This window comes from Hibiscus syriacus, unplaced genomic scaffold (assembly GCF_006381635.1).
Source record: "Hibiscus syriacus cultivar Baekdansim isolate YM2019G1 unplaced genomic scaffold, ASM638163v2 tig00117034_pilon, whole genome shotgun sequence".
Taxonomy (NCBI): domain Eukaryota; kingdom Viridiplantae; phylum Streptophyta; class Magnoliopsida; order Malvales; family Malvaceae; genus Hibiscus; species Hibiscus syriacus.
In genome coordinates this window covers 5,843,479-5,859,570 of record NW_024063533.1, presented here as the reverse complement: position 1 = coordinate 5,859,570, position 16,092 = coordinate 5,843,479, and the positions used below count along the sequence as shown (strand labels likewise).

The 16,092-nt window shown below is 31.9% G+C and overlaps 1 protein-coding gene across 1 annotated transcript; it reads right to left on the bottom strand.

Moving 5' to 3' along the window:
- Window positions 1-13,999: 13,999 nt before the first annotated feature.
- Window positions 14,000-15,827, bottom strand: LOC120196592 (calcium uniporter protein 2, mitochondrial-like). Its single transcript, XM_039198362.1, has 2 exons — window positions 15,223-15,827; window positions 14,000-14,507 (listed from the first exon to the last, which is right to left on the bottom strand). The coding sequence occupies exons 1-2, from the start codon at window positions 15,793-15,795 to the stop codon at window positions 14,019-14,021; spliced, it is 1,062 nt and encodes a 353-aa protein (XP_039054293.1). The 5' UTR covers window positions 15,796-15,827; the 3' UTR covers window positions 14,000-14,018.
- Window positions 15,828-16,092: the final 265 nt, after the last annotated feature.

The window sequence follows — 16,092 nt, the reverse complement described above, 5'->3', positions numbered from 1 at the left end:
CATTTGGTTCTTTGGTAGTGACAATGAATTATTTCGGGTAAAGAATCGAGAGATTTTATTTTGGGATTTAGACAGAATAAGAAAGGTCTAATCTTGTCATATGCCAAAAATTAATAATTCTTGCAGAAGTAAAAGAATTCGTAATTCATTTGATATTCGAAGAACTAAAGATATAAAATTCGTTCAATTGTTCAACCTTAGAAGGTAGCATAATTTCAATCATTAAGATTAAAAATATTTAAGCACATATTAAAGACAGAACAAAAACGAGTTCAAACAAAACAATGCTCTCGATGCAAATGGTAGATGCAATGCCCCCATCCTTCTTCGATTGTCCATGCCCTTGAATCCATCAGATTCTGAATCTTGCGCTTCAGTGTCTTATAATTTTCAGCGGAATGTCTGGAGCTTCCTATGTGATATCAATATCATAGACCTTAGGATACGGGGACTCTTTTCTCATATCATCCTGGAAGGCTCAGTCCTACAACCAACTGAACAAGCTCCCACCGTACTGATTTATTCGAATTTTGTTTCAATGTGGTGTCACGTGATAAGGACCACTTCATAGAATCCTCCATGAATTAATTTCATGTTTATGAATTATGCATATGAAAATGCTGAAAAATGAAATACAGATGCAAAATACAAAGATGCAAATGATGATGCAAAAATGTTGATCCAAACGATGAATATCGTAGAATAATTTTCACCTGAGATAAAATCCTTCACATTACAAGACAAACCATTTTACAGACATGCCTTCGCTTAGATGGTTGAGTCTGAAGTGGAACACTGCTTTTTCACAGATTTGCGTCCTTGAAAATAATGCCCCTGCGGTGCTGAAGTCAGTGTGTCACTCTTTGGTGGTTAGTGATGAAATAATCGTAGATGAGAATCTACTGTTGGATTAATCCTCGGATCAATGGATCAACATATCAGTCTCGAATGTTGTATGATCTTCGAGCAAGTCTCATTCTGGTACTCTGAACTTCTTTTAGCCCTTGGTGCATGTCTGTGTACACGACTGCTTGATTGAAAAATTTCACCTCTTCTTATGAAAATTTTCTCTCGAATATCCCCTTGCGGATCAACACTCATGCACTATGTTATAACAATGAAATGCAATGAAAAAATGATATAAGAAAAGGAAAAGAAATAAATTAGTGTACACAAACAAAAGAAAAAAATTAGCTAGTACATGTAAGACAATCGTTACAGATAAACATGTTATTCAAAGATGAATATAACACCTACCCAATTATGATATCTACCTGAGCATACTTTTATTAAATAGCATTCCTACCCGTACATGATATCTACCCAAAATGAATAATTTCAAGGAAATGATCTTAACCGCATGATTTCTAGTTCGCTTGCTTTTATTTAACAAAATTTAAAATAAAAAGGAAAGGTTCAGAAACGCTCCTCCTTTGTGTACACCTATTTCTTGGTACCTAATGAAGGATAGAGGTTCAGTATAGCTATACCTAGGGTGACCGTTCTATGGTTCACTATATGCATGGTTTTAGCTCTAATAGGAAAAGGGTACCCGAATTGTCCTTGATGTCGATGTCCCCTTGGGCTGACAGACCCTCAATCCTCACCCAATACAGGTTTCAAACGGAACGAGTTCGACTCGAGGGGATTCATTGCATTATACCCATACGAGGAATAAATTCCTACGAAGGTATAAGGTATGTATCCCATAGGTTATTTGCTAAAACTCATACGAATAATAAATTATCACGATAGTATAGCATTCACCCTGGCTATTTTGGATAAGCTCGTGTCTAGAGCTTTTGTTATGCAAATGTATGTGATGTGTGTGAGGAGGAACATACCTGCCTTTGACTCAAAAATGGAAAAGAGAAAAAAACTCGACAAAACTTAGACAACGCTGAAAAGAAAAAATTGAAACGTTGGTACGATAATTAAAATTAAAGCAATTAAAACTTCAATAAATGTATCATAAGTTAACTAAAGACTTGAACACATAATTTCCACCAAACGACATTGTGTAAGCCACTTACAGCCTGACTCTCTAAAAAAAGTCCCCAACAGAATCACCAAGCTGTCATAGCTATTTTTTAGAAAAACAATTAAATATTATTTTTAAAAAACAGTTATGACTTTAATTTGGAATAATTGGGGATTTGGAATTAATTTGGAATTAAATTGAAAAATAGTCGCCATCGACCTTTGAGTTAGGTAGGTTGAATATCTAAAAGTCTTTTAAAACAATTTTAAGACAAAAAGATGGTATGTGTTTACAAAGATTGGATTACAACGGGTTCGGGAATCAGTTACACGTGGGGAAGGGTAAACACCCCCACAATGCCCAAAATTGGTACTTAAATCGCTTACACGATGTAAATGTGGAAATTAAGAATCTAATATAAAATTAAAATATGATCCGTTTATCGAACATTGATTAATTTGCTTCGAATTAACTATTGTTAGGAAAAATTCTTTAACTAAAAAAGAAACCTCGAAATTAGCAATCCTCCATCGAGAAAGCTATTTCGAATATTTCTTATCCATAAAGAATATTCCCTCTTTGATAAAATGCAAATCGAATATAAATTGAATATTTACATTTGGCATAAAATAAAATAAATCGCTATTTAGAAACATGCATTACATTGTTCAACGTGAAATAAAATGAATTAATTAACTAAAATAAAATCCATTTATTTCAAGTCCCATTTCGTTCGAACGTTGTGTCGGATTGTACCACTTCGATCAAGTGATACTCTCCACGCCCGTTCTACAAATACGTGATCTTGAAGCAATTCAGATAATATTAACAAATAAATAAAAAAAAAACCATGGAAACAAACACGAATGGAAAAATACAAAATAAAACATATACAATAAACTAATAATATATATATGTTTACAAATAAATATATCATATGTAGAATATTTATACATAAATGACTAAAATAAAACTAAATTAACATTACAACCCCAAAATACAAACCAAATAAGCACATAGGATAATTTTAGGGACCAAAATGATATTTAACACACTTGAAAGGCTAAAATAGCTAAAAAATAAATTTAAAGGACTAAAATAACAAAAACAGAAACTTAAAGGGCTAAAATAGTAAAAATATAAACTTAAGGGTCTAAATAGCAAAATTAGAAATTTAAAGGACTAAAATAAAAAAAACATAAACTTAAGGACTAAAGTGGTATTAACAGAAATGAAAAGGGTTAAACAGTAATTACAAAATAAACCAGAGTTCAAATCACAAATGTTAAATAATACAGACAGTAGAAATGCAAATAACCTATAAATAATATTTAGGACTAAAATGAAATAAATAGAAAGATAAAGGACTAAACAATAATTAAACCAAATAAGAAGCAATGACTAAAATAAAATATTTACAACTATCACAGCCAAATTTGAATATCAAGGGAAATATACAAAACATTAAATCAGTGACTAAAATGAAACATTAATAAATAAACAAACTAAAAAGGAAAAATTAAATTTCCATTACATGACTAAAATATAAGTATTACAAAGCAGAGACCCCTCCCACGTAAATAACCCATACGCGAAAATCACATTGAATGCCCCTCTTTCATACGACACCATTTGGGTGTGATATAAAAGGCCAACATAAGGCCCAAAAATACCTAAAATCCCTTATTTGCTTCATTCGAACCCGAGAGACAAGAGAGAGAAAGAGAGATTCTCCCAACTCTCTCATCGGAGAAGGGAGATTTGGCCACCGCCGACGACCACGGCGGTGCATGGTGGCCGTAGAGAGAGAAATCCACCAAAAGACCCCTCACATTTCCCTTAAACCGCAACCCCACTTAGTTTAACCTGAACAACCCCATTACGACTTAGATCTAACCTTTTACATCTAGAAAAAACAATGAGAATCGGCGGCTCCTTTGGTGTTCCACGACTTTCGACGAACCACCCTACTCGGTAAGAGTTATTTCCTTCTCTCTTTGCTTTTCTTTCTCGGTTCTTATTATTTTCTTCTTTTTCGAATGGGTTTCTTTTTCTTTAGCTTCTCTATTTATTTTCCTTTGTTTTGCTCTCTGATTTTTTTCTACACTCTCACCGAATCCCTTCGCTGAATCTCTCCCCTCTGGTTTTATATTTGCCTCCGTGATTGGTAACTGATGAATGACCATCTCTTCGTAGGGAATGATTCCCTATGCTTCTAGGATAGATTTTGTTATTTTTCTTGGATTTTCTGACTTTGGATGAGATTTCTCTATGTTTAATACATCTTTTAGTCACTGTAGGTGATAATACCAGGTGGGAAAAGTTTGACGGCGACTCAGTGGCTCGGCGGCCGGCTCACGCGCTGGTGGGATTGATCGGTGAACTCTACGCATGGCTGGGGAAGCTAGAACATCACTGGAGATGGTGGCTTGATAATTTAGGGTTTTAGAAACCCTAGGAATCAGGTCGGGTCTGGCTAATCGGGTCATCCGGGTTGAGTTCTGGGTCTTGCAAATGGGTTTGCTGAGCTGTTGGGTTGAGGTCTTTGGGCTTGGATGTAATGGGCTTCGGGTATAATTGCTTGGGCTTACAGTGGCCTACAAAAATGTTGTAAACATAAATAAATAATAATAATATTTTTTGTAGACTAGGACAAAAACGGGTGTCTACAGTTGGTTATCAATTCATAAGGCCTTCAATTCAATGAGCTTATCCGTTATCATTTCAAAACCTTATTATTATACCCACACTTAATTCTAATAGTGGTTGAGCATCCTTGTAGAGCTTGATTCCTTGGATGAGAGACAACCTCCAAATATGTTGGAGGATGTTAACTCATTTATGGTAATGTCATCCTTCAACATTAGATGCCCTTTCTACATTATCACCATAGAATTTGATGCTCTACCTTTTGAGCTCTACCTTTTGAGTGAAAGAAACTCATATAGTACTTTTGTATCGCCTTCTGTCAGTTTGAGAGTTGATGAGGTTGAACCATATAAGGAAAGTTAGAGTAAGCCTATAATTGAGAAAGATGTTAGTTGAAAAATTTCTACTCGTGGCTTGATGAACTCAGATAGAGACCTAAGATGATTGAAGATAGTGAAAATGATGAATAGTGATTAAAGGGTCACAATCTCTACTCTCTTTTAGTGTTTCTGAGTATTTTAATCTAGTAAAGGGTGGTCTTATAGAGTGAAGAGAGTTGTTTGTTTGAGATTCATCATTCTAATATATCCTTTTGGTTAAATAATGTCGTTCATGCTCATTATACCAATAAGTGAACATTGTCTTGTGTTTGAAAATATATGTAAGCAATCCGTCAATCGATTTATAATCCTAATTTTACTTGGTGAGTTTGTTAAAGGATTTCTAGCCTAAAATTTCTCAATTTACTAAACCTAAAAATGTAGGTTATAATATTAATCCTATTTGATTTTAACTTGTTATTAAATCGAATAATCGAGATGGTCCCTTGAGCATTTAGGCGAGGGCCAACTCTGACCACTCCATAAATTAAAGGGACTAGATTGAAATCTAACCTAAAGTGGAGGCTCTAATTATCCAATTAATTTTAATTAATTATGACATATCGAATAATTAATTCAGAACCTCGAGCAAAAGCAAGTACCAAATTAAGAATTCTCCTAATTTAAGGACTAAATGTGAAATTATGCCTAAGATGAAGGTTCTAATTGTTAACCTAATCAATTATGTTAATTTAAAATTCTAATAAAAAAGTTTAAGGACTAAAATAAAAAAAACTAAATTTTAGGGACCTAAGTGTAAAAATATAAAGTCTAGGGACTTAAGTGTAAAGAATCTAATCTTAGAGGGCTAAAATAAAAATATAATTAGTCTAGGGACAAAAATAAAAAAGTGAACATTTTAGGGATTAAATTGTAATTAAATAAAATAATTAAAGTTAAGGACTAAATTGAAAATTTACATAATGTTCAGGGGTAAAATAATATTTAATTAATTAATTAAACAAATGACTAAATTAAAACAATGTAAATTTAGGCTTGAAATTAAGGAATTAAAATGAGGACTAAAATGTAAAATGAAATTAGAATTTAACTAAGTAATTAAACAAATATATATTAGAAAACAAAATTGAAAAATTATGAAATAAAGACAAAATTTGAATTTAACTAAGTACTTAAACAAATATGGTGACCAAAATAAACTCGGGTAAACTTGCGAGGTTCGCACACATGGTTGAGCCCTCAAGGCCAAAATGCACAACATCAGTAGAGTAGCAAAACGACACCGTTTTGAGGTGTTCAGGCAGGTGCCAAAACGACATCGTTTTGATGTGCCTATAAATAGACTAAATCCCCCTTTCTTTTCATTTTGTTTTCTTTTTTTCTTTTTTTAAAGAGAGAAGATATATTTTCTCTCTAAACCGTGGTCACCTGTCGGCTGTCTTGGTCACCGTCAACCGTTGCGTTGCCGCCGTCTTGGCCACCGTCAACCGTCGTGTCTTCGTCGTCTCTGGTGGTTGTTTGAAACCAAAATTGCACCGGCGGCTTTGTCTCGACGTCAAGAATATAGATCGGGGCTCGATTTTGCACAAAACGACCTCTAACGCCGTGAAAATGGCTGAGACTCTCCGGTTTTCCAAGGCTTCGATCGTCGTCATCCACCGTTAGATCGAGTCGAGTTTGAAGTATATTGTTCATCAAACTCTTACCTCTCTTCTTACCGTTTGGATCTTCAAATGGAGTCCCCCAACACCGGTGAAGCTTCCAACCGAAGGTGAAAACCCTTTTTCTTTCTTCCTTTCGTTTTTCTTGTTTGGTTCCTTCAAAAAGAAGAAGAAGAAAAAATAGTATAGTTTAGTATTTGATTTATGAAAAAAATAAAATAAATCAGAAAATACTTTTGATCTCTACTATTGCTCAAAAAAAATAGTGGGGAAGAAGACCCCTTTACATTATTTTTATGCTTTCGAATCGGGGAAGAAGATACCCCTCCTCATTCGTTTGTTTGGGTTTTTATAACAATCCGGTTATAACCAAAATTTCGAATAAAATTATATTTTTTTACTGCTCTAGATGATTTGGGATGATTTAGTGTTGATCAGACAGGCATGGCAGCAATTGTGGATGAGCTGGGATCGATGCAACAACAGTAATCGGGCGTCGGCACCAACATGGGACGCCCGAATTTCATGGGATTTACATTCCCCTTTTTCTTTTTCTTTTATTTTTTTATGATTTTTTGTAATAATAATATAATAATAAATATTTTTTGGGATAAAAAATAGTGATTACAAATGTGACATTACAAAACTCATTTAAATTCGTTTTTTTATTATACATCATTTAATTTACTAACAATTCATAAAATAACATATCATCAATGCATAAAATATTCACTTTGTATTTCTTCATAGCTTTAATGGTAAAAATATCTTTTGTAAAATTAAAAAATCTATTTAGTCCTTACAAAAATATTTCACTCAATTGAGCCCTTTGAGCTACAAATTTAATTAATCAAGCTTTTCGTTAATGTTGAACAGGTTGACCGTTATTTTTTTATTGACATGACAAATGAACCCTTATAATGGTGACCTGTGTCATCTAATCCACTGACCACAATGGCATAATTAATTATTTTCTTTGATGTTAGGGACTTAACTAATTATTTTGTTTGATGCTGAAAGTTTAATCGAGTATATATTAAAAAATTATAAATAATTTTCAAAATAATTAAATAATTAAAAATAAAAAAATAAAAATAAATCATAAAAATTATAAGAATTCTTTTAAAAGAATTTATAGAAAATTACAAAATTATATATACATATTTCTAAATTGTTTTAAAAAATAAAATTATATAAAATATATAAAAGATTACAAAATTATATATTAATCAATCTTTCCTTGATAAGTAATTGATTAGTGTCTTAATTTTGTATATATCAAATTTAGATATCTTCATGAGTAATATTTAGCAAACCAATTAATGTCGAGGTTGACTTTATAGTGTGTTGTGGAGTAAAGCAGGAAGTTTGATTTGTTTCATAAAATTTTCAAGCTCCTGAAGTTAATCTCCTAACAAATACTAATTCTCATATACCTATCTAATTAATTTTAATATTTTATTATAATGTTATACTTTTCTAATTTTACACAATTATTTCTCTTTTTTTGAAATTGTTATAGATTTTATTTTTAAAGAATAATTTTATATTTTATCATCCTTTAAAATTTTAAATTCAAACAAAATAATCAATTAAACTTTCCACTGTTCTACTCCACATGGAAAATTTACACTTTTAGTTTGCCAAGTTCACCACCTTCCATAGTGATTTCTCTTCTTTCTTTCTTTTTCCCTATATTATATAATGTAGTGTTAGATAACCATAGTTTGTATCAATGGGGTTGATTTAAATAGTAAGTAACTTGATATCATTTAAGCATGTCTCGAGTTGAAGGCCTTGTGTATGCAAAAAATCTCTGTTGCCAAAACTCACATACTAAAATTAAGTGTACGATACAAATCAGTCCATATTAATTAACACAAAGCACTAAAACTGGGAAGGTAACAGAGAGAGAGAGAGAAAAATCATAGTTTGTCATATGGTAAAGAATCCAATAGAGGTAATTTTAAGTTTTGATTACGCTCATCAATATATTTATATGTTCAAAAAGCTTTGGTTACCATTAAGGGTCCAAGTAGGTTTTCAATTAGTTTTGGTTAAGCAATATATAAGGGATGACCTACTAACACGTATATTGCAACCAATTAATCCTCAAAAAAGTATAACGCAATATACTTAAAATTTCCACACATCATATGATTTATATCATATATACAACAAAATACATAGGGTAGTTTCAATTGACAAGCGGCTCATATAAGTTATTTGGCCTTAATTATTAACACAGGATGGGAGTGGGACATGCATATATGGTTCCCTCTTTCATTAACAAGGAAATAATAAACAAATCAATAAAACGAATGAAGGCAAAGGTTTTGCAATGCATGTGCTACACATGACAAACTAACCTACTTCCCCTATACCTCATGACCCCATCCCTTTCTTTCTTTTCTTTGATTAGGTCCCCTCCTAATTTTAGTTTTATATAGATTTAAGACGGTTGAATGAATAAAAATAATCGAACGAAATTAACTCATTGTTTTTTATTGAATATTTTCTCAATTCATACTATTAATCTCAGTTATCTATTTTTATTAATTTAACAGTCTTAAATATATATAAAACTAAAAAAATATTACTCTGTATAATTAGTAATATCCCCCTCTCTCTCTCTATATATATCCATGCAATTATGAAACCCTTTCCAAATTTCAAGCCACATTGACAATCTTCTGTTGTTGGCACTGCCATCTCTCACCACTTTATTTTGAAATTTAAGTTTCAAATCTTACTTTAAAAAAATAATAAAAAAGATATTACGTGCAAATCGTTGAATATTGAATCACGTGTTCGACCAAGGCCACACGGTAATGTTCAGATGAATATGATAGCTGAAAGAAAAAGAAGTAAAAGGGTCAGCTTCAAGCGGCAATCCCACAGTCTCACTCTTAACTCTCAAACAAAAAAAATGTAAGGGCATAAATCTTATGATACATGAAAAATATGTAAAATTTGTAATTAAATGTATATATAAATTGATTTTTCTTAAAAAATTTAGATTTGGGGTAAGGGTTTAATTGAAAAAAATGATACATAAAAAAATATTTTTTTCATTGTTTCAAAATTCTGAAAAATATTATAAAATTCTATATAATTTTGGTTTTTTTATTTAAAAAATTATCCATTCACAGTTTGACACATATTATGTACTAACGGAAAAGAACAATACCATCATAAATCCTTTTTATTTACTTATTATTAAAATATGCATAGAATAAATTACTCTTTTATTCAAGATGGATCTATTTGTTCAGTTTCAAAATTATCAGAGACTTGAAAGAATGTTCAAAACAAAATATTAAAGCTAACTAATTATAACTTTAATATTTTGGAAGAAAATATTCACTTTTCAAATATATAAATACTAAAATGTCCATTTTTATAGTAGATAGACTAAAATGAACTTTTAAATAAAGGAAATTCACAAATATTTCTTTTTATAGTATATAGACTAAAATAAACTTATAATTATCCTTCAAAAACTTCTAATAAACTTTAATCCTAAAAAATTAGCAAGGTTTATACAAATTAAGGCCTTTTAATGAATTAATTAATTTTTTGTTACAATCCATTTAATTTGAATTACATTGATAAAATATATAAATGTTATAGGTTAAATTTATTATTATTTTTAAAATTAAGATAAAATTACTGATATAATATATAAATGCTGAAAATTAAATTTATTATTACATTAATTTAAATTCTATAAAATTGATATAAAATATTAATATCTTATAAATTATATTTAATTTCTCACTTTTCAAACAGATAAAATTAAATTATTTTTTAAAAGAGACTAAATTATTTGATATCAAGATTAGAAGAGTCTAGAAAAGTTATTCTACCAATAGTTATAATCACAAAAGATCTAGAAGAAATTCAGATATGAAGAATTTGAGTTAATTACATCATATGTCCCCAATCCTATGACCCTCTTTCTAAACTAATCTCTAAACTTTTTAATATTCCAAGTTCATCCCTAAATTCATTTTCAAACATATAATATTATAACTTGACCTAAAGATTTTATTAATAAGGGACATGATTAGCGTATACGTGTAGTTTGGGACGAAATTGGAATGTTCAAAAAGGTTGTGATCAAATTAGAATGGTCATAGTTTGGGGGTGAAATTGAAATGTTTTAAAGTTTGAGGACTAGTTTCTAATAATAGGTATAGTTTAGGAATAAAATTTGAATACTTAAAAATTTAAGAATCAATTTAAAATGAGAGTCATACTTTGAAGATATGTGGTACAATTAACTCGTGGAATTTTAACATGGTATTTTTTATGGGGGGGGGGGAACATGAAAAAGGTTTCTGGTTTCTTCAAGTTGTTTTAATAATTAGATTTGATGGTATAAATTTAAACCGGCAGCCGGGATGCTGAATAAATTCATCTTACATTGACGCGATATGGTTGGGTGGTTTGGAACTCCATTTCAGTGACTTTCCATTCAAAAACTGGTTGAAGAAAGGGTTTTTTAATTTGGAAATTCTCACGACGGTGACATTAATATACGATTAAAAAATGTTATTGGTTTTGTTATTATTTTTTTAATAAAATCGGTAAAAAATTACCGGAAACAATATTATTTCTACCGATTTTGTTATTATTGGGCGTTTTACTGGTTTTGTTAACATATCTAGTAAAGCGCTATTATTGGACACGTTACCGTAAATGTTAAAAAACATTAATGTTTTAAGTAGAAATAATAATGTTTTAGGTAATTTTTTACCGGTTTTATTAAAAAAATAACAAAACCGGTAGCGTCTTTTCTTAGCCGAATATTAAGGTTGTCGTACGGTAGAACTTCCCTTTTTAATTAATGATCGCTATATAATCTATTAATTAATTAATTCAGATCTAGTTTTGCAGAGATTTATCATATGGACAACCCTTTTAACTCAATTTGCTCCATACACAAATATATAAATTCAAACTGTTAACTTTACCTAAAGAATTTAATGTGTTATGTACTATATCAAACGGATGGTCATTGTTGGTTGCATAGAAACTTTAAATGCAGCACAATAACAATATATTAGATTAGGGGCCCTTTGGAATTGACCAATACTATACATATACCAGTACACAAATCGAAAGATACAGATGCGGAAAATTTTCAAGCCGAAGAAACTAAGGCCATAAAGTCCCCCCAGCAACATTTATTTCAAATTCTTCGGTTCTTGTTTTTGATTTCGACATTAATTCAATACGATGAAATCACTACCATATCTATTTTATCCCGTGAGCACTAACGAACAAATAATAGAAAAAATAATTTTTCTTAGTCCTTGATAATGTATATATATCTTACATATATAACTATATGAAATTCGATCTTTCATAAAGAATATAATCTCTTTTATCATTAAAATCACCCAATAAATTTAATGCAAATCATGAAATTTGAGGAACCATGAATTAGGTTGAAACATGGAGGAACTTGTGAGGCAGGAAAACGGAAATCTAAGCAGTCAATCAAGTTGCAAGGATGACAACAAATATGGTTCAAGATTATTAATTTCCCAAGGCCATGTGATCAACAAATCAACTGAGCTTTTATGAATCACCTACCCTACCACGTGGAAAGAGTACCGACAGGAAGGTTTCAAGATATTTAAAACTGTAGTAATAAAGTTGAGGGCATGAGCCGTATAGTGCCAAAACACCGAGCTTTCCACCAACATGAAACTGTTGTAGATACATTTCTGGGTTAAAAGTGGCATAAATGCCTCACCATCATTCAATATTGTGTTAATGCATCAAATAACGTTCATTGCTTCTTTAGAGGTTTAAAGTAGCATAAATTCATGTTTAACACCTATACAATATTGTCCACACAAAGATTTTCAAGTTAAAAAGCATCTGTGACTGTTCCTTAAAGACAGTAATGTATCCCCGCCATTGACAACATTTTCATAAAAGGAGAACTAGTTTTCCAGAGCCTGAGAAATGAACAGTGGAGCAAGTTGTTGGTGATGCCAAATTATACAAAAATGACAGTATTAGACCAATAAAGAAGAGCAAGGACCACAAAGACCCCAATCAACAAAAGAGGATTCTTCAAACTGAGAGCTTGGTACAATTTCGAATGCCTATCTCTAAATTGGTCAGTGTAAACAAGCATGATAAATGCATATACGGACCAGTAAGCCCCTAACTGCCCATCCATCCCCTAAACTCCGCCGGCAGAATTCTTCCAAAATATCACTTTATTTATCCAGGGAGTAGTAATACGTAACTTAACATGTAATTTTGTAACAGAAGCAAACAGTAGTATGATACATAATATAAAACCAGTAACTTACTCTGCAAAACTCAAACTCGTGCAGAATATAGTACAATAAACAAATATATTCCAGATGATAATAGTTTTATAAGGTTGTCCATATAATATACACAAGGATGAACAATAATACGGATTAAACATATGTGACGATCAAGCTTACATATCAGGCGTATATTCTTATCAATCATGCATGTTAAACATACATACGGATAGACATTCAGATTAAACAAGTATGTCAATTATACACCATAAAGATACATGCATGTCATATTATAAGAGAATAATTTAAGCATTGTGTCATGACATCAAAGAGCAAACCATACATACGGATTAACAGAACAGACAGTGAAAATCATACAATCATCATACAACAACACACCTATAAGCTTAGTACAAGGGTGAAACACAAACCTCTTTAGACATATATGGGTACCCAGAATACAAAGCAGTGATCCTTCCTATATCGATGGTTGAACATATTTGGTATAACACGATAAAAACCATAACAATTACTTAAAGTCTATTTGACTTAACAATTTATGTACTCTAAACTCAACTTTTGAAGCTCGAATTATACTCTGAAAATATCATAAATGAAGAGTTATATTAATAACAACAGATTAAAAATAAGATAAACGATTTGAATTGAATGTGAAACGTAGAAAAATTAATAAAGAAAAGCTATAAATATAAAAATATAATGATAAAATTAACTCATTTTAAATTTTCTTTCCTTCCAGTGTTTCCAATGTACCAAACAATAGAATGGGAGGATACTTTTTTTTCTTCGTCAATATATATCTCTGGTAGGGCGAAACTAGTCGGAATACCTACGTATTCTAAGTGTTCCTGTCATCCTAAGAACAGCTAAGGGCTTTAAAAATTGAATCCACGTGTAGAAGCATAAATCAATGGGGATATACAGTTTATTAGATCCAATCTTTCATATGTTTAAACAAATGAAAAACTCTTCAAACAGAATGCTACACAAAGCCGCTTGCCTAATCCTAAAACAAAACTGTGTCAAGTATCCATCTTTTTTCTTTAATGTTTACATTATCCGATCATCAATGATCCAAAGCACCCATCTGCATGTTTCCAGAACGATGAAATGAAACCGACGACGTCGATGAGGGTTGTTGTAATGTGGATGGAAACACTGTCTTGAGTTCATTATACCTCTGGATATCGAAATTGTAAGCGTGTATGAGCTTCCTTTGCTTTGTGGTGAACCTGCTCTTATAGAACCCTTCGAACGAAGGTTCTTTGGATGTCCTGAGGAAAAATGCATAGCCGGCCATGAAATACATGGATGTGAGGTAGAAACAAATGGGTTCCATCACATCCCATGTGAGTTCCCAGAATGTTAACCTCATGAACCCGGCTGTTTGAACCACCAGGAACGCTAGGCCGAGCCAGAGTTCACGTCGGACCATAGAATCGGCTTTCGAATCGATTATTGCTTTCTTCTTTTCCAACTCCATCAGTTCTTTTCTTCTGGGGTCATTCGGGATTGATCCGGGTAATGGAATTAGACCTCCCAGAGCTTTTGCTACCTGTGATCACGTGAAAAGAAAATTGACTCAAAATCTGACCAATAATTAATGTAGAGTTTGACAAAATGATGAAAGCTAGTAATAATAAGAATAAGAAAAAATGAAAAATTCTTATGTCATGTTGAAGCCTATCCTTATAATTAGGCTATTCCTCCATCAACCACTTTCTTATTGGTCAACGCCACTTTTCTTCTGAATAGGTTTTTTAGATTTCTCGTATCTAAAGGTAAATAAATGAATTTATGAATTTGAGACTTAATTTCCATCATCGTATACATTTGGTTTTAATGTATGTCGAGATGGATTAGGTATATTGTCATCTCCTAACAATTTTAAATTATTATATATTTTAAATATTTTTATTGATGATTTATTTTCGTTCTTTCTAAAATCTTATAAATTTGCTATCTACTAAAATTTTAGAAACTCCATTCCAATATAAAATTGTTTATATGCCCCTTAGTAGGGATTTAAATAATAGTCTTTGACTACAATAACATCCGTTATATAGTGATAGTAGTATCGTCCGATACCGTTATTGTATGATTGTAATACTTATAATAATGTCATTTAAATCTCCAATCATAATAAACACAACATAACCAAAAATGCAACTGTAACCGTAATTTGAATATCTGACCGTAATTTTAATATGTAGGGCAAAACACATAATGAAGTTTCATGAGAGGATTAATAGGTTGAATTTTTTATATACCTGTTCGGAACGTAAAAGGACCAGGTTTCCCAAAACGATGACGTTTCCTGATTCATCCAGCAATTTCGCATACTGCAATCCTTGTTCTTGATCCGAGCAACTTTCCCCGCAAATCCGAATGAAGTCAGAATACGATATCCAGTTTCTCCCGATCTCCCTCAACTTCGATTTCACCACCTCCAGCTGAGCCGCCCTTAACAATTTCTTCGCTTCCTGAGCGGACAGTGCAGGCACCTCCGGCATCGCCTCAAAGACCGGGATCAACCCCTCCAACCGGATGCGATCCCTACACATATCGATTTCCCTTAATCTCTCCATTAAATCCTCCCCCACCGGCAACTTCCTCGTTGCCGGTGAAGCCGTAGTTCCTTTATGAAGAAACCGCCTAAACATGCCATTGCCGTTACAGTTACCATCTCGTGGATCCACAGTCATAGTTGTTGTTGCTTTCGCCGGTTTTTGTGCCATCCGGTTCTGAACCGCTGGTGAGGAAATCCTGCAATTGGTAAGAGCTTGCGAAGAAATCTTCGAGACATTGCAAAGCTTCTCCGCCAAGGTTTTCCTTAACGCCATTGCTAGAATTTAAAAAAACTTAATAAAACAAAAAGAAAATTTATTTATTTTCTTTGGTGTTGGCACAATGAATGAAGGTTTTGGTCCCTTTTTATAGGGTCCGGCAATAGCGGAAGATAATTAGATAAGCATAAAAAGAAAAAAAAGAAATGAAAATAACACGTGGCTGGTAAAGCTTAAGCTACTAATCTCCTTCGTAATCGTCAGATCATATGACAATTTTCATTCTCTCCTTTCCTGATGTTGACTTTCAAAGTAACCAAAAGTAAATTATAATAATTCTAACTTATTTAACAC

Coding starts and splice junctions, on each gene's coding strand:
- LOC120196592 (XM_039198362.1), bottom strand. CDS start 15,795: ATGGCGTTAAGGAAAACCTTGGCGGAGAAGCTTTGCAATGTCTCGAAG. Junction 14,508..15,222: donor TCCTTTTACGTTCCGAACAG/GTATATAAAAAA, acceptor ACGTGATCACAG/GTAGCAAAAGCTCTGGGAGG.